Raw genomic sequence first — 23,232 nt, 5'->3', positions numbered from 1 at the left:
AATAATCGATGACTATTGTTTGTAATATCTGAATGATTTGTTTGGAATAAAATTGATTTGTTTACGATCCGAGTTGAATGTTGCATCTTTCTGAATTTGTATGGGAACTACGTTCTTCGGTATTAGTCGTTTTTAACAATTTTCTCTTTATAGACGCAACAGATAGAAGCAAGATTAGTAGCGATCAAAAGCCCTTTTTTTATTGCCTTAAGCCTATACCCCCTTTCATTTTTCGCTAACACTCCCTTTAAAAGCCTGAAGCTGTATTCCTGTGCCCAAGTTTAGTAAAATCTTTAATCCTCAGATAGAAATATGCGATTAAACACTTTATAAAGTTTTGAAGATTCTTTGTTGCAGGGTTTCTTCGATATCCCTGTAGATAATCTGTATGCTGAACCTGCAGTTCTTAAATGGATAAAGGAGAATATAGAGGAGTGGAGGAATGCTATTATTGTAAGGTTAGTTTATCAGCTTTCAAACATTTCATATTTTTCATATTTTTTCAGTTTTTAAAATTAAAAACATTGATATCTAATTCTTACTTTCTTGTGAATTGTGACACATTGTTGATCCGACAAGGCTTTAAAGGGGACCGTTGTGAATCGGACATTGTCATCTTTTCACCTAGTATCACTTGAAATTGCGCTTATAGTCCTTTGAATACGAAAAGTTTATCCACAGTTTAATTTTGACGTAGGATTGTAAATTTATACATTTGATAATATTGTGAGTTAAACTAAGGACAACCAGAAAACCAGTTTAATTATAAGCAATAACATGAAAAATAAACAAGATCGATATTCCCGAGCAGGACTGGAGGACAGGCCCGAAGAAATTGCTGTTTTCGAAATGTTGTTTGTCTACAATAAAACTAGTTCTAGCGTTTCCTTGCTACGTCACAGCATAATGTAAACAAGTCCGGCCCCCCTCTATATATGTCTTAAGAAATTTAATTGATTCAGCTAGGGAGTTGAACAATTTTAAAAGAGGAAAATTTAAGTTTTGTAAAATTTTAGGATCTTAATATTGGCGGCTGGTCCTAATTATTCAATCTTAGTCCCGATGCGGGTGGTGCAAAGCGTGTGACATCTATTGCTGATCGTTTAAACGTGGAGTTCGCCCTGATCCACAAGGAGAGGAAGAAGGCCAACGAGGTGGACAGTATGGTGCTGGTTGGAGATACTAGGGTAAGACAATAATTTAATTTAGATTAACGATAACCTTTTTCCAACAAAATTTTAATAAGAGAAGTGATCTCTCCCATAAAGAGTAGCATTTAAAAGAAATCTCTGAAGACTTTGTTTACTTCTGTATTACTTTAGATCTGGCTGAGATGATGTTTGATTAGTGAACAATATTTGTATATTACAGGGCAAGGTTGCAATCCTGGTTGACGATATGGCGGATACATGTGGAACTATCTGTCTAGCCGCAGAGAAGTAAGTTTATTTTTTGATCATTTAGGTTCATATTCAATAGTCATAGGTCTGGAAGGCTTGGTTTCCTCAATGTATAAAAGTTGATAAGAAAAAATATTTCTTAATTCATTCTTTCATTTTTTGCACTAAATAGTAAATATATATAAACTTGCATAAAACTAACCACTCCAAATAAAATTTGATACTCCAGTTTGTCTGGACTGCATTAGAGAAGAAAAAGTCGAGATTTAATGGCATTAATACAGAGGGACCCATAAAATTGTGGAATAGAAAGAGGACTGTTAGTCTCCACTTATGATTTAAATATCCCAATGAACATTGAAGACAGCAATTGTGCAGACTCATACATATTTCACTTAATGTTGACCTACTGATAATACTACCAAAATACACATCAGATTCTTCCTATTCTATAGTCTTTTGGCTCCCAGTGTTAATGTTGACCTACTGATAATACTACCAAAATACATATCAGATTCTTCCTATTCTATATTCTATTTACATGTTCGCAGAGGACAGAACATCATTGTGAAATGCCTATACGACATACGCAGTGAAAAGTTTTTTCGATTAAGTGCTAATACGTGGTATTTCTGATGTCAGACCACAAGAGGTACGGATTAGTGGTTACAAAAGTTCTGACCCCATGACATCTGAATTCGCGTGCCTAATCCCATTTCTAGTTAATTTTATTTCAAGTTTAATTCTGTACTTAGGTTAGTTGAGGCTGGAGCTGTGAAGGTTTACGCAATCCTAACCCATGGGATATTCTCGGGTTCAGCTCTAAACAGGATTAACAACTCATGCTTCGAGGTATACTGGGATACATGGGTACAATGATATACCAGGGAACAATGATATACTAGGGTACAATGATATACCAGTGAACAATGATATACCAGGGTACAAGGTGTACAAGGCACTTAATAAACCGGGATATATGGAGACCTGGATACTAAAGGATACCAAGATTTAAGGAAACCATGACAAAAGATACAAAGATACAGGACACAAGGATACAGGACACAAGGATAGAGGACACAAGGATACAGGACACAAGGATACAGGACACAAGGATACAAGACACAAGGATACAAGACAAAAGGATACAGGACACAAGGATACAAGACACAAGGATACAAGACACAATGATACCAGACACAAGGATACAAGACACAAGGATACAGGACACAAGGATACAGGACACAAGGATACAGGACACAAGGATACAAGACACAAGGATACAAGACACAAGGATACAAGACACAAGGATACAAGACACAAGGATACAAGACACAAGGATACAAGACACAAGGATACAAGACACAAGGATACAAGACACAAGGATACAAGACACAAGGATACAAGACACAAGGATACAAGACACAAGGATACAAGACACAAGGATACAAGACACAAGGATACAAGACACAAGGATACAAGACACAAGGATACAAGACACAAGGATACAAGACACAAGGATACAAGACACAAGGATACAAGACACAAGGATACAAGACACAAGGATACAAGACACAAGGATACAAGACACAAGGATACAAGACACAAGGATACAAGACACAAGGATACAAGACACAAGGATACAAGACACAAGGATACAAGACACAAGGATACAAGACACAAGGATACAAGACACAAGGATACAAGACACAAGGATACAAGACACAAGGATACAAGACACAAGGATACAAGACACAAGGATACAAGACACAAGGATACAAGACACAAGGATACAGGACACAAGGATACAGGACACAAGGATACAGGACACAAGGATACAGGACACAAGGATAGAGGACACAAGGATAGAGGACACAAGGATAGAGGACACAAGGATAGAGGACACAAGGATAGAGGACACAAGGATAGAGGACACAAGGATAGAGGACACAAGGATAGAGGACACAAGGATAGAGGACACAAGGATAGAGGACACAAGGATAGAGGACACAAGGATAGAGGACACAAGGATAGAGGACACAAGGATAGAGGACACAAGGATAGAGGACACAAGGATAGAGGACACAAGGATACAGGACACTAGGATAGAGGACACTAGGATAGAGGACACTAGGATAGAGGACACATGGATAGAGGAAGGATAGAGGACACAAGGATAGAGGACACAAGGATAGAGGACACAAGGATAGAGGACACAAGGATAGAGGACACAAGGATAGAGGACACTTAAGGATAGAGGACACTTAAGGATACAGGACCCTACAGGATACACGACACTAGGATTCCAAAAGAGTGAGCGCAAGGATCAAAAGACACTAGAATACAGGACACAAGGGTTAAAAAGACCCTATGCATACATGAAAAGATGTAAAGATTCAAACTTTATTTAATACCATATTGTTTTTTCTAGACTTATTTATTTAAGAATTGACAGGAAGAAAAGTTTTCAGATATATCAGCTCTTGCATTGATCAAACTTATCATTTTATCATGATACAACTTAAACCTTAACTTTTATACATTGTTAAGAGGTTCAGTCCAAGATATTCAATGAAAATTAACTCACATTTTCTTCAAAAAGACGGTTGTTAGTTTTTATGAATTGAAATAAATCTAGTTTTGCTTTAAAATACTAGTTTCAAGTTTAATTGGTTAGAATGGAAAATTACTGTAATGTTGAAACTGCAGAATCAAAAGAATTATAAATCTACAGGGGTTTATATATATTCCAGAGTTTTAAATGCAAGAAAACTGGGTTGGGTCTGGATAAAGACGGGAAATTATTGTGTTGAACTTAAAGAAGTTTTAATATAAATGAATTAATATTTAGGCTGTGGTTGTTACGAACACAATGCCAATGGAAGAACATTTGCGGGGTTCAGAGAAGTTACGGATTATCGATATCTCCATGATGTTTGCTGAGGCCGTTAGGAGGACGCACAATGGAGAATCCGTTTCATATCTTTTCAGTAACGTGCCCTACTAAGAACCACGTCCTTCAGTAACGTGCCCTACTAAGAACCACGTTCTTCAGTAATGTGCCCTACTGAGAACAACGTCCTTCAGTAACGTGCCCTACTGAGAACCACGTTCTTCAGTAATGTGCCCTACTGAGAACAACGTCCTTCAGTAACGTGCCCCACTGAGAACAACGTCCATCAAACTCGTTGACTTATACAAATGATGTTCTGTGGGAACATATAGCACTGTTTTTAAACATTAATTTAGTTAGGCAGTTAATTTTTAATCATAACTTATAAATTCGATTAAATACCCTCCTTTCGTATCCAGATTTATACTGCGCTACTCCCTCTTAAACAGAAACGTGTCCAATCTCAAAGAGAACTTATCAAAGACTAGTAATTTTAATTGTCGTTTCTATTTATGGGAATAGAATTTTGTCCTCATATATTCTGTAATTTTTCAAAATCAATTTTCCTTATTGATTTCATTCAACTAAATTAAACGTTCTGTTTTAACTGTCAAATGGTCTTGACTCTGAAATAAACAAAATATTTGCGTCCAATTTTTATAAAGTAATCCATGTAACTGACTTTAGGTCTTCGGATCCATGCATGGCCATTTTTCAAAATATTATTCAAAAACAAAAAACTGAAAAAAGTATTCTTAGCGTTAACTTTGAAGAAGCAAGCTAAAATATTTGTAACAGTTTACAGTATAATTAATACGTTTAGATCTTTCATATTTAGATATGGTGATATCTGGATACTAGAGCATGTAATATGTATTTATATTAAATATATTTTTTAGTAAAATTGAATATTTGTAGTTTTAATACTTATCTAAAGGGTTTAATTTTTGTTAAACGATAAAAATTAAAGATCAGAAAAAAATTAACTAAAAATCATCGGAAGGTATTCATAAGAGCGTGGGGAAAGAATAAAATAGTGATCTGTGCACGTATTGGAGAAATTAAGTATTATCCAGTGGCGTAAATAAGGGGGGTTATTGGGGGTAATTAACCCCCCTAGAATCTTGGAGGTAATTCCCCCTGAACTATTCAGGCCCTGAATAGCGAGTTGTTACTTTGTTTTTGTTTTAAAAAAGGTTGATTTTAAAATTGAATATATTTTAAATTTGCACGAAAATATTTTAAATGTGCAGATATTTCAAGTCAACATATTCTAAATGATTCTAAATTCTAAAGTAATAGTCTATGTCATTACAATTAGATGTTTTTTTTGACAGAAAAAAAGGGTATGGGGGATGAAAAATACGTTTTGTACTTCTAAATAATGTCATTTCCATTTTAGATTTATTTAAGATCTTAACATCAATGACAAGAAAATTTTAGAAATAAGAATATAAACGACAATATTTTTTCAAAGTTTTGCAGAGTAGCTTTTCTAAAGATTTAAAGTCAAACTATTTTTTATCTTACTTAAATTAAGATTTTTTACAGATCTTTGTAGTTAATGTCAAATTTTTGGTTGAACTCGCAATATTCAAGGGAAATGGTTTGTATGTCAAGAACTAAAAATTTCGATTTATTATAAATTTTCCTCTTTAAAGTTAGAACCTCTACGGATTTGACAATTTTTCAGTAACTTATCCCTTCATTAAAATATAACAGAAAACTAAACAAGGTTAGAAAGATTCCTTAAGAGCAAAACTGTGTAAACTATTGTTAGAGCTCAACTTTTCTTCTACCTATATCTTAGCAACCTGATTGTGTAAACCTTTCATATTTCAAACTTAAACTATTTGATATAATTTGAAATATCAGAGTTTGTAACTAAGACTTAATTCCTATACGGAAAAAGTGAATAAATGAAAGCTAAAATTAATATTCTTCAACTGCATATATGTGATAATTTTCCATTTTCTTACACGATTACTTGACTTACATTAAATTAAAACCCGTTTACAAATCTAATAAAAATATAATAGAAATTTATTTTACATATAGTTTTAAATATATTCTATATAGGTTTAACAAGTATAATTAGCATATCACAATAATAATATTATTAAGGGTTCGTCATACATTAAATTAAGTTTGTGTGATCAGGAATTACAGAAGTTATCAAACTGGAGACAAAAGTAAATGCAACCATTAATATATGAGGTTTAGGTTCAATATTAGTCTCATCCAGGTTATCTTCAGCTCCTCCCTCATCCGGAGATAACTCGTCCTGTCCTTCATTTAACTGTGGGTTCACATTGTTCTCCTGGTTATTATTAACCTCCTGATTAACTCTGTTTCTCCCCTGTAGGATAAAGATTAAACCCATACCGCCCACCACAAACAGGAGACGGAAGAAGTTACTGTGCGCGTATATTACGCAAAGTAGGATGATAACACGGATAATTGCGTAAGCGTAGTCAAGTACATCATTGTTTCCAGGTTCAACTTCTTCTCCGGGTTGTCCAGGTAGCTGGGGAACCTCCGCAGGAGGATGAGGAGGGGGGTTTAAAAGTTCTCGTCTCTCCTCTGGTTCGGAAGGATGTATAGTAGGTGTTGTATTGTACTGTGTGTACAGAGCTATGTACTGGTTGTATAGTTCTTGGATAGTATTTACTTCAGTCTGAGTCAGATTACCCTGGGTTCCTGCCAATGAATCAAGAGTTCTACGGATAGAATCAAGTTCAACTAGCTCCGGAGTAACAGGTTCAAGTACAGGTTGGGATGAAAGCTCACTGGTCAGATCCAAAGGTTGGCTTCGGTTTCTCACCCCATCCTGTAGACTAGAAGTAGGAAGACTAGAAGGTGTATTTGAAGAAGGAGCAAGCTTACAAACCAAGTGGATTGTGAACAAGGAACACTCATCTTCAAACCTCAAGAACTCTCGTAGTAGTTGATTATCCTGGAGAAGTTTCCCTGAGTAGACTAGTTTCTGTTCTCCAGGGGCAGGACGGGACTCATACTTCTCTTGGATCTTCTCCTTTAGGTGGAGTACGTTCTTGTTTATGTCACAGGTTATATGTAGATCGGGGGATACAGAACTAGGACTTTTTATCCTAATGTTGACCTCCTCCATTTTGTTTTTTGTTGTGTTTTGATGTGACCTTCAAACCTAACTACACAGTTAGTACTGAACTTTTACTAAATGCGTAGAAAGTATATCAGATGATAAAACTTGATTTTTGACTTCTTCACGCTTGTACAGAGTTAATTCTTATTTCTCCATTGAAGGATATTTGTTTACTGAAGTTCTTCAGAATTTTGATTCCAGCCAGGTTCTGATGTAACACGTATTTTCTGGATTAAAATTTCATCAGAGTCTGTTTACTTCGCAACAAATTGACAGGGTTTAGGTTAGTGAGTGTAGGCCTGAACGTGGACCAATCACAGAGCTTGGCAGGAATATTTCAACCAATCAGGGTTCAGTATTTAGACCAAGCAATAGCTAGACAAGGGGATTTAGGAATTATACGATATCAGCGACGACCTTTCACGAACGTATTTAACTACAGGGTGTCCCACGAAACATGACATTTAATAAACAATTTTTTTTAGTTAAACAAATCTTTTGCTTGATTATATTTTACTTTGAAATCAATTTTAATATATTAAAATTGATTTCAAAGTAAAAAATAATGAAGCAAAAGGATGTTTTAACTAAAAATAACGATTTATTAAATGTCATGTTTCGTGGGACGCCCTGTAAGTTCATCATTGTTTTCTTTATTCCGTATCAGATATATTTATATCTTTTATTTTCGTCCTATACGTTGTTGTTACTCCAGCTTCTTCGTAAAATTTCTTTGCTGAAGGAATTGAGTCTTTGCCACAAACTCCGATTTTCTAACCACTATACCTTGGCAACCCAATGTCATAGACCTTATATTTTTCAAACTGTGCGAATTATGATTGATCAAATAATATGAGCATTGAATGTTATATTTTGAAGAAAGTTTTTAAAATGTTTTAAATATTTTAATTTAGTTGTGATGTTCGATATTAGATAGAAAACATGATATTTTTTATCAGGGTTTAATTTATACAATTATACCCTCCAGAACACTTCTAGAGAAACCAACGTGAAAAATCGTGCATAAGTAAAATATTTATTTCATCTCTTGACATGTCAAACTACAGTAAGATTGGAATCTTGTTTGTTTTTAATCATAACTCCTCTTAAATTGAAGATGCAACTGAGAAGAACAATATTGTATAGAATGTTTCTCTCCTACCTGTGCGTAAAATGAAAACTAGAGGAGCTATGAGTTATAAGAAACTCGTAACATGCTGATGTCGCATTATACATATTACCTTCACCTTTCGTCTAGTATGCAGTTCTTTCTGAAAGTAGAATTAGGAAGATGGCCAACGGGGAGGGATTTAAAAAAGGTCGATATGAACACTGAACAGGTTTCACTTCAATCGTAGTATTTCATTTTATTTTCTATTGCCTTTAAACCTCCCCACGTACGGCCCTGACAGTGTTCTTTAGTTTCTCCAGATATCCAGGATGATGCCTCCGGCCCAACCTTCCAGAAAATCATAACTTGTTAAAATCTTGATGAGTTGACTTTAGATCCGTGGTTTAGATGATGAACTCCAAGGTTTAGATTATAAAAATCTATGTTTAGATAGTAAACTCCATGTTTCAGGTAAAAAACTACATGGTTTAAATGAAAAACTCCATGGTTTAAATGATAAACACCATGGTTTAGATGGAACACTTCATAGTTTAGATGGATACTCTCTCTATTTAAATGATAGATGAAAAACTTCATGGTTTAGATGATCAACACCATGGTTTAAATGAAAAACTTCATGGCTTAGATGAATACTCTATGCATTAAATAGAAAACTCAATGGTTTAAATGATAACACCATGGTTTAGATGAAAAACTCCATGGTTTAAATGATAAACACCATGGTTTAGATGAAAAACTTCATGGTTTAAATGATAAACACCATGGTTTATATGATAAACACCATGGCTTAGATGAAAAACTTCATGGTTTAGATGATAAACAATATGGTTTATATGATAAACACCATGGTTTAGTTGAAAAACTACATGGTTTAAATGATAAACACCATGGTTTATATGATTAACACCATGGTTTAGATGAAAAACTTCATAGGTTAGATGATAAACACCATGGTTTATATGATAAACACCATGGTTTAGATGAAAAACTTCATAGTTTAGATGATAAACACCATTGTTAACCATTAATTTAAAACCTCTATAAAATGTCGTCTTCAACTTGAATCTCCTGTTGGAGACAGCCAAACCAAATTTTCAGCCCGCAATTCCCTTTGTCCTCCTCCGACGGAGCTTAAAATATTTTCGTTGTTGTGAAATCATTAAAGTTAAGCAAAATATTTTCATAAGAAGCATTAGTGAATTTTCATGACCTATAATTTATGTTATTTTTTAGGAAATAAAGATTTTGTTATCGAATTTCTGAGACGGGGTTACTCTGTTGTGTGTATTTTGTGCGGCCTATCGGGAAAGAATCGTCTGGGGAAAATAAACATCCCCCACCAGAACCCTAACTGGCCTATTATCCTGATTTGTCTAGCGTGTTGCTGTTTTCCGTCAACAACCATGGTTTATATGATAAACACCATGGTTTAGATGAAAAACTTCATGGTTTAGATGATAAACACCATGGTTTATATGATAAACACCATGGTTTAGATGAATACTCTATGCATTGAATAGAAAACTCCATGGCTTAGATGAAAAACACCATGGTTTAGATGAAAAACTTCATGGTTTAGATGAATACTCTATGCATAGAATAGAAAACTCAATGGTTTAGATGAGAAATTCCTTGGTTTAAAAGAAAACACCACGGTTAAGATAAAAAAAATCCATGGTTCAAACGAAAAAACTCATTGGTTTGAAGGAAAAACTTCGTGGTTTAAATAAAAACGCCATGGTTCAGATGACAAACTCTAAGGTTCGATTGACAAACTTCAGGATTTAATTTAAAAAAACTTGGATGTGTTGATTTTAGTTTTGTGAAAAATTTAACTTTTGAACAGGATTTACAAAAAAAAACATTCTTTCACTTTTCAATTCTTTCAAATTTTTGCTGCTCTTTAACTCTGATCCCAGAGTTTCCCCAAACAAATTTAGAAAATAAACTTCAAGGTGTAGATGAAATATGCCATGATTAGGATGTTTAAGTCAAAGGTTCAAGCGATAAAGTCGATGGTTTAGATGATTAACTCTATAGTTTAGATCATAAACTCCATAGTTTAGGTGATAAACACCATAGTTCAGGTGATAAACTCCATGGTTTAGGGGGATAAACTACCTGGTTTGAATGAAATTGCATTGTTTTAGTGATTAACTCCAAGGTTCAGATGATAAACTCCATGGTTCAGGGAATGAACTCTAATTAAATCAAGTGAAATCCATTCCATCTTTGGGATTCTTGGTAGGTATGTCTTGAATATGGTGTTCTCTGAACGTGACTTGATGTAGTTTATCACCTGAATCATGCAGTCAATCATTTAAACCTAGAAGTTTATCATCTAAGCCTAGAAGTTTATCATCTGAACATAGAAGTTTATCATCTGAACCTAGAAGTTTATCATCTGAACCTAGAATTTTATCATCTGAACATAGAATTTTATCATCTGAACCTAGAATTTTATCATCTGAACCTAGAAGTTTATCATCTGAACCTAAAAACACAACAGGCACTTCTGATATATTACTGTTAACAATTCTGCATTAAAAGGAAGATACAAATTTAATAAGTTTCATCAAATGTTTCATAAAATACAGATAATGTGTGCATAAATTGTTTTTTTTTCTCCTTGAAATCTAATTTTTTGTTAGCTTGGCGCAGAAACTGCCATTCAGAGTCGTTTCAGGTGAAATATCAAGTTTTATGACACCCCCAAGTACTGCAAAAATAATAAGGGTTGTACTTTTATATGTTTGTCCTAAAACAGTCGTGTGCGATCATATTGAACTTTCAGGTATCTGTCAAATCAGGACTGAAACCTGAATTTCTACAAATCTTAAATGTGGATTTTCATAGGATTCCCTCGGTCCTGGATTTTGACATTTTACATTTTGAACTCAGGTTGACCTTTTCCTTAGTAAAGAATTAATTTCAAGTCTGAGCACAAACTTCATGTCTTGAACGGGTTAAGCCTCACTGGCACTGTGCTACCGAAGACATAGAACTTGGTTTGGACACACTTATGAAGTAACAAAGAAAGAAACAGAGATGAGTTATTTTTAGAACAAACTTTTAAAATGTATATTCCCTTTTCAATTTCCAAACAGGAATGGGCAATAATTCCCGGGACTCTTCTTAAATTACAAAAAAGTTGTAAAAATGGGATACCTGCCAATGGCAAGGGGGTCCAACATTAAAGTTGTGGTGCTAATTTGTTTGAAGAAATATATGAATGTATATGAAATAAAGTTTTGATAATGTACGTCAGGGGAGGGGGGAAGATTTGGAAACAACACGGAAACAGATCAAAAATTATTTTTGAGGATTTTCCGTTTTTCTTAGAAAATTGGGGAAATCCCTCAAAAGTTCAGAATTGTTGAGGGATTTCCGAATACTTTGTATACGTTTTCCAATATTTACAGTTGAATGGTTTCCTCTTTTTATGATCAATTTCCTCATATTTTTAGGTCCGTTTCCTCATTTTTTTTGATCCGTTTCCGATTTTTTGAAAACTTTTAAAATCTCAATTTGTTGATCGGTTTCCTCAAATTTTAGGTCCGTTTCCTCATATTTTTGATCTGGTTCAGCTTTTTCAAAAACTTTAAAATCATCTTTTTTTGTATCTGCAGGGGCGTACCGAGAGCATATATGCTCTCGGTACGCCCCTGTTGCAACTTTCTTTCTACCCACTACAACTTCGTTTCAACTTACTACAACTTGCTCTCGACCTACTGCAACTTCCTTTCCACCTACTGCAACTTCCGTTCCACCTACTGCAACTTCCTTTCCACCTACTGCAACTTCCTTTCCACCTACTGCAACTTCCTTTCTACCTACTTCAACTAAGTTTAAACCTACTGCAACTTCTTTTCCACCTACTTCAACTTCCTTTCCACCTACTGCAACTTTCTTTCCACCTACTGCAACTTCCTTTCTACCTACTGCAACTTCCTTTCTACCTACTTCAACTAAGTTTAAACCTACTACAACTTCCTTTCGACCTACTACAACTTCCCTTCGACCTACTACAACTTCCCTTCGACCTACTACAATTTCCTTTTGACCTACTACGCCTTCCTTTCAACCAATAATAAAAGTGCAAATCATATACAACCACAGGAAACCTACAATCATACATTGTACTATTTTAACATTTAACCTACAGAAATAACCAGAAAGCTTCTAAATAGTAAGACAACTTTATAATCAAATTTAAGTGTATTGGATGTTTTTACAAAGAACTTTTACAAGACACTTATAAAATCAGTAATTAAGAAGGGGTCTGTTTAACAACTCAATGGAACAATTAGGCTTATATAAAAGTCATAAATTAAGTCTAAAAGTCATTTTTATATTTAAGCGTTTTCTGATTCTCACTGTATACTGCAATTATGAATCAATAGCAACTATAAACCTACACAATTTAAAAAATGTTGTTGCTTTAAAACTTTTTATATTAAAATAACTTAAATTGATTAGAAACAAACGTAAATATTTTTACACAAAAAAACTTGATATGAATTGTTTTTCACTTGCGTTTCTGATTTTTACAGAATCTTGCTTCTGGAGAGTCTTTTCAGATCTGGAAGAATTTTCAAATTGTTGGTGAACTGTTTAAAATTCTTATGTATGCTCAGCTCACTGTGGGTTTAATCCAAATTTATTCTTTGTATTCTGTATTCTGGTTCCAACAGAAAAAAATCAATGAATAAGGTTAAAAAGAAGTAAGAGATGGAAAGAAGGAACGGATAAAAGAAAAAAAAGCATAATAATAAATGATAAATATTCAACCTTCACTGTACAACCCTACTGTACAATTAAAAGGGATATATACTAACATTTTGAATAAGGCAAACATGGACTTTACTTTTGTACCATTTAGACAAATATGTATACTTACCTGTTTTACTATTTACACAAAAATGTATTATCTGTATTACTATTTAGAGTTCAGATAAACATGTACTTACCTGTTTTACTATTTAGAAAATTATGTACTTATCCGTTTTACTATTTACACAAACATGTACTTACCTGTTGTACTATTTAGACAAACATGTTTACCTATCTAGAAAAGAATGTATTTGCCTGTTGTACTATTTAGACAAACTTGTACTCAACCTTCGTACTGCAAAGATAAACATGTACTCACCTACTGTACTTCAATAGCAACATGTTCATCTGATGTACTAGTAATACTAACATATACTCACCCATTGTAGTTTAAAACTGCAATTTCCTAATAAACAAGAAGGACAGCCATGAGCTCACCCTTTGTACTATACAAAGGGTACAATATGTGTTGACATATTGTACTGTTGAGGCGAACATGAACTATTTCTACACCAGACGCTTCTCTCAATTAGTATTCAGTGCTCTCATTAGTTTTCTCTTTACCAGTGGAGAGTAGAGTGGAGAGTAGAGTGGAGAGTAGAGTGGAGAGTAGAGTGGAGAGTAGAGTGGAGAGTAGAGTGGAGAGTAGAGTGGAGAGTAGAGTGGAGAGTAGAGTGGAGAGTAGAGTGGAGAGAAGAGTGGAGAGTAGAGTGGAGAGTAGAGTGGAGAGTAGAGTGGAGAGTAGAGTTTCGATTTGGAAAGGATCAAAACTTAGCGAAATGAGAGAAAATTGTTGAATAGTAATAGTAGATTTTTTAAGTTCTTGTAAGAATTGTAGAAACAGTGTCTGAATTTAATGAATTTGAGCCGCGTCTTAAATCCCCTAAAAACTGGTTTCAATTAAGCACCGGCTTAAATCTTGAAACATTGAATATAATTTTAAGTGAAACCAACTATATTTGAGCCGCGGGCTTAAATTTAAGCCGCAGCTCAAATTCTATCAATTCGGCCTCTGTAATAATAAAAGAATTTTAAAGTTTTTGTGATAAGCGGAAACGGTCCATGATGAGTTTGATCAAATCCATGAAAAAATTAAGAGATGAAGTTTTTGGAAAAAGCGGACAGGGATCAAAAATAGACCTAAAATTTGAAGAAACCGATAAAAAATGAGAGATTTAAAGTTTTTGTAAAAAGTGGAAACGGATCAAAAATATGAGGAAACGGACCTAAACTTTGAGGAAACCGATTGACAAATAGAGATTTTTTAAAGTTTTTGTAAATAGCGGAAATGGATCAAAAATATGGGGAAACAGGCATAAAATTTGAGGAAACCAATGAACATAGTGAGATTATTAGAGTTTTTGTACAAAGCGGAAACGGATCTAAAATATGAGAAAACTGACCTAAAATTTTAGGAAACCGATCAAAAATATGAGGAACAGATCAATTTATAAGTTTTTGAAAAAGAGGAAAGGGATGAAAAAACGAGGAAACGTCCAAAATTATTGGGAATCCCCTCAAAAATATTTAATTAAAATAAAGCGGAAATGAATATATAATTTTGGTAAATCCATCAAAAAAAAGAGGAAAATCCTCAAAACCGGAATTTAGGGGGATTTCCGAAAATTTGAAGAAATTACGGAAATGCATCAAAAAATGAGTCATTTGTTCTGTTTCCTCTTATTTTTGATCCGTTTCCTCTTATTTTTGATGCGTTTCCGTGTTGAGGCGTTTCCATGTCACGGGGAGGGGGGGGGGGGTCAATTGGAGTGCAGCGTAAACACCCATCTTCCCATCCTCAAAGTAGAAACCAAATTAAAACTTTAGATAAAAACACCTAAAAATAATTCCTCTTGAATCTCACCAACATTTGTAAATCTAAAAGAACAGTTTCAAGCGAATTAAATTTTTATTGTCTTTTAAAATGTTTACCTTTTCGCATTTTCAAATATTCCTGCGAGTGGAATGCTGCATAATTCAAGAGTTTTGCAGTTTAATATAGTGAAAACCATAGAATTTCCAGGTTGGTTCCATGTGGAATTAATGATAGGTAGAGGTATGCCAAATATTTTGTTATTTATTTTATAACGCGAAGGTTAGCCATTTAGGAGGAAGAAGATCTATTTAAGTTCCTAAATAAAGTTTGACATCATTCTCATCATCTAGGTTTGAAGATTCCAGCATGACATGTAATCATATTGCAATTACTTTAGTCTATCCATATTTTATAGCCCTAATTTGGCCAGATTAAAAAAATAAAAAAAATCAGCCTTCCTTCTGCATAGAATCTCTTCCCCCAAGGGTTTCCAGCCAGGGGCGTATTCAGGAATTTGTGCAGGGGGGGGGGCTTAATTTTTTTTCTTTCTAGGGGGGGGGGTTGTTACACATCTGCTTATTTTGAAGGTTTTTTAATATCATTTTAAGGCAATATTTTCATGAAATAAAATTGTGTTTTCAATTCTACAATAATTGTTTTAATTCGGGTTATTGTAGAACAGGTTCTATTGAAGGGTCGGTTTTTATAATATCTTCGGGACATCCTTTACTGTAATCTTGCAGCTGGTTATTTAAGAGATTTTAAAAGAGGGTTTTATGAACGTAATCTTAAGAGACCCTCTATTAAAGTCCGATTCACTACGGTACCCTTTAAAGCTTCGTCTGATTAGTAATTAAGTATGAATAATAAATGTCCATCATTTTAAATAATATATCAATGTTCATAATTTTAAATAACATATCAATGTCCATAATTTTGAATAATATAATATCCATAATAAATCAATGATTTTGAATAATAATTCCATGTCTATTATTTTTAATGATAAATCAATGTCCATAATATATCAATGTCCATAATTATGAAAACTGATAATTATTTTTGATTGTTGTTTTGTTGTTTCTCTACAAAAGGGACTTTTGCATATGATTTCTGCAACGTAAAACAATGTAGAAATTATCAGAATTATTGATCAGATAATGTTTCAAGGGTTTTTAAATTTTAAGGTATACGGTAAAATGCCACTTGGATAAAAGCGACATTTTTTTTTGTTGGGTCACCCTGTATTAACCCTTCTTTGAAAAATTATTTTGACAGAAACATGGGATAGAAATGAGGTGAATTTTATGAAATAAAATAAGAGGGTTTTTTAGTGTTCTATTGATTGTGACAAAGTATGTACTTACTGACATTATCCTTCTTATAAATAATATCTGATGTTGATTTAAGAAAATATTACTAAGAAGAAATCTTTGTATTATTGAATTACCTAGAAATTTGAAATTAGATTTGTTTTTTATCTTGAATTTTATCCTTCTCCCAGAAATAGTAAAATATAGTTTGGTATGTTTTTCAAAACTAGAATTTTAGTTTATCTAAAATAATAATTTTTCCTTTAAAAAAGTTAAATATTACGGTTTAAGTAAACAAATTTACTATTTGTATATTTTAAACCCCGAAGGAAATTGCAGAACAAATGTATTATCACAAAAAGTTTTAATTTTGCGGGGTTTTGCCTAAAATTAGGAAATGTTGACCATAGTTAGCAAATACATTGTAAAGACTTAATTATGTAGAGAAGGGTAAAGGCAGCAGGGACAACTTTACTCAAGAGGGATAGGGGAGGGAGAATATTGTACTTTAAAGGGCATTCTGAACCCTAAAAGAGGACATATTGAACCTAAAAAAGAGCATATTGAACCTAAAAGAGGACATATTGAACTGTAAGGGGCATATTGAACGGAAAGGTGGTATATCGAATCTATTGAACCTGAAAGGGGGCATTTTTAACTGAAGAGGGGGAATATTGTACTTTAAGGGACATATTGAACTGTAGGGGGCAAATTGAACCGAAAGGGGCATATTGGACGGAAAGGTGGTATATCGATTCTAAAGGGGGCATAATGAACCTGAAAGTTTGCATTTTGTACTGAAGAGGGGCATATTGAACTGAAAAGGGGGCATAATTAACTGAAAAGGGGGCATAATGAACTGATAAGGGGACATATTGAACTGATAAGGGGGCATATTGAACTGAAAAGGGGGCATATTGAACTGACAAAGGGGGGCATATTGAACTGGAAAGGAGGGGCATATTGAACTGAAAAGGGGGAATTTTGAGCTTGGAGGGCGTGGCTGCTTGGTCAACTTAGTTCTATATTTGAGCTGACATAGCACTGATATCTAGTGAATTTATTTATATTTGAGCTGACATAGTACTGATATCTAGTGAACTTATTCATATTTGAGCTGACATAGTACTGATATCTAGTGAACTTATTTATATTTGAGCTGACATAGTACTGATATCTAGTGAACTTATTCATATTTGAGCTGACATAGTACTGATATCTAGTGAGCTTATATTTAGCCTAACAGCCCCCACCAGAATACGCCTAGCTGTTTCTATCAAACGAAAATTTTGCCAAAAAATGCGAAAATTTTCGTTCGCATATTTCACAAACTTTTCCCGAAATTTCGCATTTTTTTTGCAAAAATAATAAATTTTGCTAAAATTGTTTTTGCAAAAAAAAATCCACGAAAACCATGGCTGCGCGGAAAAAACAACTGTGGAATTCTCTGATAATGAAAGTAAGCAAATTAGTAGTTTTATTATATGCTTATAAGATTAACAATTTCTCTTCTGTATTTTTTTTCGCAAAATTTTCGCTCGCCCAAAATTTTCGCATTTCGAAATATTCGGCGAAAACTTTTTTTCTCGCGTAAAATGCAAAATTCTCGCGAAACGATTATATGGGAACGGCCTATACCTCCCCGGCCCCCTCTTAAATTATCATTTGTATATAAAAATGTCAGCAGAAAACTAAATTTTTCTTGTTTTCTTTGTTCTATTGTGTCCGAATTCCATTCATTAATATCCACTCATGTATTCCGTGATTCAAAGTCTCTGTAAAATTTTAAGAATTAATATCTCAAAACCGGATTTGTACAGAACATTTGACAGGGTAAAGTTAATTAGAAAGCAGGAGGAAAGCCTCGTATTTTTAGAGACATCTAGCGGCTAAACCTAGCATTACCAATTCTTAATTTTGTGTTTGACCAATCAGAGTCTGCTCAGAGTATTTGAACCAATAGTAAAATAGTTGAAAACTTTCAATGTTAGACCAAAACAACATGGCGGGTAAGATATTTGTTTTTATTTTTGTCTTTTTAGTTTTAACCCCAAAAGAGTCAAAAAGTGTGAAATTTCGTAACATAGATTAGAGAAAATTTGTTCTTTAGAAATCGCGGGTCATTTTGAACCTAAAGAGCTACTACACGAACCACTCTCTATTTTGAACTAATTATCCCTAAAATTGGATTTTTTTGTTTCTAATTTTTGTGTAACTGCATAAATTGGGGTTATTTGTTAAGATACGGTTTTAAATGTTTTAATATGGTGTTTTCTTAACAGTTTTATTGTATCTAAATATTAAAATAATCTACAAATTGTACTTAGAATGCTGTTATGAAATTAAGTTCTTTGTTGTATAACCACATTTTTCTATTTTAGATATTTATTTCTACCAAGAAGACCCGGATGACGATTCTGAAAATAGTAAGTCTTATTTTATATTCCTGTCCGTATACAGTGGCGCATTTTTAGCACTTTTGTAAGGGGNGGGGGGGTTAGCCCCCCGTATCGATAAAATATCAAAAAAAACTCTGTTAGCAGGACTTGAAGTAAGAAAACAGTGGGTTATTTCCTAGAGAACGATTTTTGGACCCCTCCCCCCTCCGATCAATTTTGTACATTGTTATCATGTGTATCACATGAATATCATTGGTCATGTGGCCGCAGCGCCTGGCCCCCTACCCTGTCCTAGCCGCAGCGCTCGGCCCAGAAATTGTTTTAATCTGACCTAACCCTTAAATAATAATAATAAAAAAATAATAATTTCGCTGATAAACGAGTAGTCAAAATCGATAGGAAGGGGGGAGGGAGGGGGTACAAAAATCGTTCTCTAGGACAGACCCTAACAGTGATTTTTAATTGTTAAAGGGTGGGCTCTGTGCCCAACAATATACCAAATTCTCGAAATATCAACGGTTTGTTTTTATGTTTTAAAAAAAATATTCTTTCAACAGCTTTAAAATGTACGACATGATCATTAATTAATTTATTCGATGGAGTAAATTAATTAAACATGTGCGCGAAGTGCAAGAAAATGTCTGTTTTTTATTGTCTGTTCATGTATTTCTTAGTGTCTATTAGTCCCTGGCTTAGTCATATTCACTATGTATTTAAAGTCCCTTCTTACAGTCAACAGCAGTTTTTTGTAATTCATCCACTAGTCATTTATTGGTCTGTGCAGTATCTTGATTATATTTCTTTTGTTATCCTCCGACCCAGAATAAATCGAAAATCATGGCCCCCTCCCGCACTGTGGAGTGAACATCGGCCATTTGGTGGTTGGAGAAATAATTCTTTCAAAAATATATCCCCTGGTTCACTAATATGTAAAGTTTATATACGAGGATATAACAAAACTGCGTACTTTACACACAGAACAAAGGTGTTCTATCCAGAATAAAAGCTTCCAATGAGACCGTTTTTACGATTATAGGGTACCATTGTGAATTGTTGATGGCACTCATTAATTGAATTATTACGTTTTCAGCTAAACAATCCGTAATTAAAGGCAATTATTTAAGAACAGATAATGTAATTTCAAGTGACCCCTAATATCAGATTCAGAAGGGTGCCCTTAAAACTTTGTAAGAAAAAGGAATGAAACTTTTTTTTTACTTTAAATGATTTTTTTCAACTTGTGTTTCTCTTGAAAGGTAACTTTTGGATTTCCTTTTACAGATACAATTAAGGAATTTGTCAGAAATAAGCATTTTTTAAAGCTAGAATAACGAAGATATTACCATACTATTGATAAGAGGGTAGGGTACCGTTGAAAATGTGGCTTGCCCCTCTAGTTCTTTTTGGGGGTTCACTTAAAAGTTGTCCCGTTAGATTCCCAGACCTTGTTACTAGATATCAACATGTATAAAATTGCAATATTGGTCCCAAAAAAAAGGGCTCTAACTACCACAACGGGCATGTTTTTGGGACACCCTGCAGATACATCGAAGCTTAAAACATAGATTGTCCAATTAAAAGACTATTTTATAAAATTAAAATCTAACCACTAACTTAGTATTTTTGCTGCGTGGGAAAATGAAATTCATTTGGGGTCTTTAATTTCAGATTAATGCTTAAAGACTAAAGGAAATGCGAGGAGCATGCTGCATGGTTCCCACACTCTTAAATTGAAACTGAACCTAACAGTGCAACTTGCAACTTTACCTCAAATTATTCTTAAGGGTTATGTCTTCTGTTTCTGCACCCGGGACATAAATTAGATAAACCTGTCGTGTTTGTCTGTTAGAACAATACAGGGAGGACCAATAAACATTAAAACTGTGTTTCCTTCTCTCTGATTCGTTCATCAAGTTTCAGCAGAGAAATAACTAAATAAATAAGAAAAATAATTTGAGATAAGTAAATCTAAAAGAAATGTTCATGGCCTGGATCCGGAATCATTTATGTCTAGTGCAGATCCCGGTTCTGGATCCGCATACAAATTAAATGTTTCCTAAGCATTGATATTGATAATGGCTTCCAAGATCCTTAACGCTCTTTATTCCAATACAGTTTTCCTAATTTATTTGTAGCTCTACATTAGGTCATTTTTCAATATGTTTATTTCATTTCCTGAACTTTCCCTTCTTTATTTTATTTTTAAAGTAAATTGTCGAAAAACAAATTTTATTCTTTATGCTGTTATTTTAATGTTTTTGAACAGTCATTCTAGTATTTAGGTTTAAATTCATGTTTGGGAATGAACCAAACCAACAATTATTCTTAATGAAAATGATAATGTTTTTTTTCAGCGTTTAGTGATGGTTATGGAGGCAGTAATCCGGACGCGGGGCTCACGCCCGTCGCGAAAATGGAGAAATACGCATCTTCAGACAACATTTTTAACAGGTAGGAGATCATTTTTAATCTGCAGATTAATTTCATCTTTGTTCGGTATCCCGCATGGAAAGTCAAGGGTGAAGGGAGCTTTGATCAGGGGAGGAATAACTGAAATGAGGACGTGTATGGAAAGGTATAGGTTTTTTATAGAACCTCAAATTAAAAGTGTCCACGTTTGGATTTCGAGATCAAGCTATCGGGAAAATGAAATGATACTCCGTGAGTTTAAAGCTTTTTCATGCATGAACAATATCTTGAAAGAAAAATTTCAGTTAAAAAAAGTTTTCAGTGAAAAAATTCTGATACATAAAAAATGTTTTACTTTATCTTTGTCATTCTGGAACTTTTCCCTTTTTTCTGAACATTTTCTTCTCAGGGATACGGTTGAATATAGTAACAATTTGTCAATGTGTTATCTCCACCCCACGTCACGTTTCTCAAAAGGGGTTGAGACTACTTATTAAAGATCTATTTAAATAATCTATAGTTGTATGTTAGTTTAGAGAAATTTAGTTTATTGCCTGGTTTTTAGTAATCTTAATGCGAGTATAAATTAAGTTATGCACATTTTACAACTCGAAATGTTGCTGTTAGAAACTAATGGTTGGCAAAACAAGCATGTTCTAGGCTGTTAGGAAGTAAAAGAAAGTGTTAAACTTCTTTTTCATCAATAAAACTTGATACTAGGAATTATAAACCATGACGAGGCAAAGTTTTAGTGCGCAAGATTGCTGACAAGTTGGTTCAGTGCTGACAAGATGCATTTTTAGCGATATTTAGGAAACCTGTCTATATTTGAGATGACATAGTACTGATATCTAGTGAACTTATTCTTATTTGAGCTGACATAATTCTGATATCTATTGAATTTATCTATATTTGAGCTGACATAGTACTGATATCTAGTGAACTTGTTCATATTTGAGCTGACATGGTACTGACATCTAGTGATTTTATCTATATTTGTGCTGACATAGTACTGATATCTAGTGAACTTATCTATATTTGAGCTGACATAGTACTGATATCTAGTGAACTTATCTATATTTGTGCTGACATAGTACTGATATCTAGTGAACTTATTCATATTTGAGCTGACATAGTACTGATATCTAGTGAACTTATTCATATTTGAGCTGACATAGTACTGATATCTAGTGAGCTTATTCATATTTTAGCTGACATGGTACTGATATCTAGTGAACTTATCTATATTTGTGCTGACATAGTACTGATATCTAGTGAGCTTATTCATATTTGAGCTGACATAGTACTGATATCTAGTGAACTTATCTATATTTGAGCTGACATAACACTGATATCTAGTGAATTTATCTATATTTGAGCTGACATAGTACTGATATCTAATGAACTTATCTATATTTGTGCTGACATAGTACTGATATTTAGTGAACTTATCTATATTTGTGCTGACATAGTACTTATATCTAGTGAACTTATCTATATTTGTGCTGACATAGTACTAATATCTAGTGAACTTACTCATATTTTAGCTGACAGTACTTATATCTAGAGAACTTATCTATATTTGTGCTGACATAGTACTAATATCTAGTGAACTTATTCATATTTTAGCTGACATAGTACTGATATCTAGTGAACTTATTCATATTTGAGCTGACATAGTACTGATATCTAGTGAACTTATCTATATTTGAGCTGACATAGTACTGATATCTAGTGAACTTATCTATATTTGTGCTGACATATTACTGATATCTAGTGAACTTATTCATAAATTATCTGACATAGTACTGTTATCTAGTGAACTTATCTATATTTGAGCTGACATAGTACTGATATCTAGTGAACTTATTAATATTTGAGCTGACATAGTACTGATATCTAGTGAACTTATT

General features: G+C 33.7%; 3 protein-coding genes across 3 annotated transcripts in view; 2 read left to right on the top strand and 1 right to left on the bottom strand.

Moving 5' to 3' along the window:
- Window positions 1-357: 357 nt before the first annotated feature.
- Window positions 358-5,202, top strand: LOC111715648 (ribose-phosphate pyrophosphokinase 1; the record flags this gene model as incomplete). Its single annotated transcript, XM_023490997.1, is given in 5 exon segments — window positions 358-458; window positions 1,058-1,187; window positions 1,372-1,439; window positions 2,156-2,252; window positions 4,252-5,202. Coding segments are annotated over 5 exon segments (552 nt in total), but the record flags the coding sequence as incomplete, so codon positions are not given.
- A 1,116-nt stretch (window positions 5,203-6,318) lies between these two features.
- Window positions 6,319-7,698, bottom strand: LOC111715649 (homocysteine-responsive endoplasmic reticulum-resident ubiquitin-like domain member 2 protein). The gene has a single exon (XM_023490998.1). It carries the CDS (start codon window positions 7,421-7,423, stop codon window positions 6,431-6,433), a length of 993 nt encoding a protein of 330 aa, XP_023346766.1. The 5' UTR covers window positions 7,424-7,698; the 3' UTR covers window positions 6,319-6,430.
- Window positions 7,699-18,445: 10,747 nt separating this feature from the next.
- Window positions 18,446-23,232, top strand: part of LOC111715650 (serine/threonine-protein phosphatase 4 regulatory subunit 1) — a gene marked incomplete at its 3' end in the record, with an annotated part of 61,168 nt that continues 56,381 nt past the window's right edge. The window contains 3 exon segments of the mRNA XM_023491000.1: window positions 18,446-18,520; window positions 18,893-18,937; window positions 21,265-21,361. Of these exon segments, the coding sequence (XP_023346768.1) occupies window positions 18,496-18,520; window positions 18,893-18,937; window positions 21,265-21,361 (167 nt within the window).

Source organism: Eurytemora carolleeae, unplaced genomic scaffold (genome assembly GCF_000591075.1).
Source record: "Eurytemora carolleeae unplaced genomic scaffold, Eaff_2.0 scaffold1834, whole genome shotgun sequence".
In the NCBI taxonomy this organism is placed as follows: Eukaryota; Metazoa; Arthropoda; class Copepoda; order Calanoida; family Temoridae; genus Eurytemora; species Eurytemora carolleeae.
Note: the sequence above shows the minus strand (reverse complement) of the source record. Positions and strands in the feature narration are given on the sequence as shown.

Bases quoted from the DNA above. Each gene is read 5' to 3' on its own strand.
- LOC111715649 (XM_023490998.1), bottom strand. From the start codon at position 7,423: ATGGAGGAGGTCAACATTAGGATAAAAAGTCCTAGTTCTGTATCCCCC.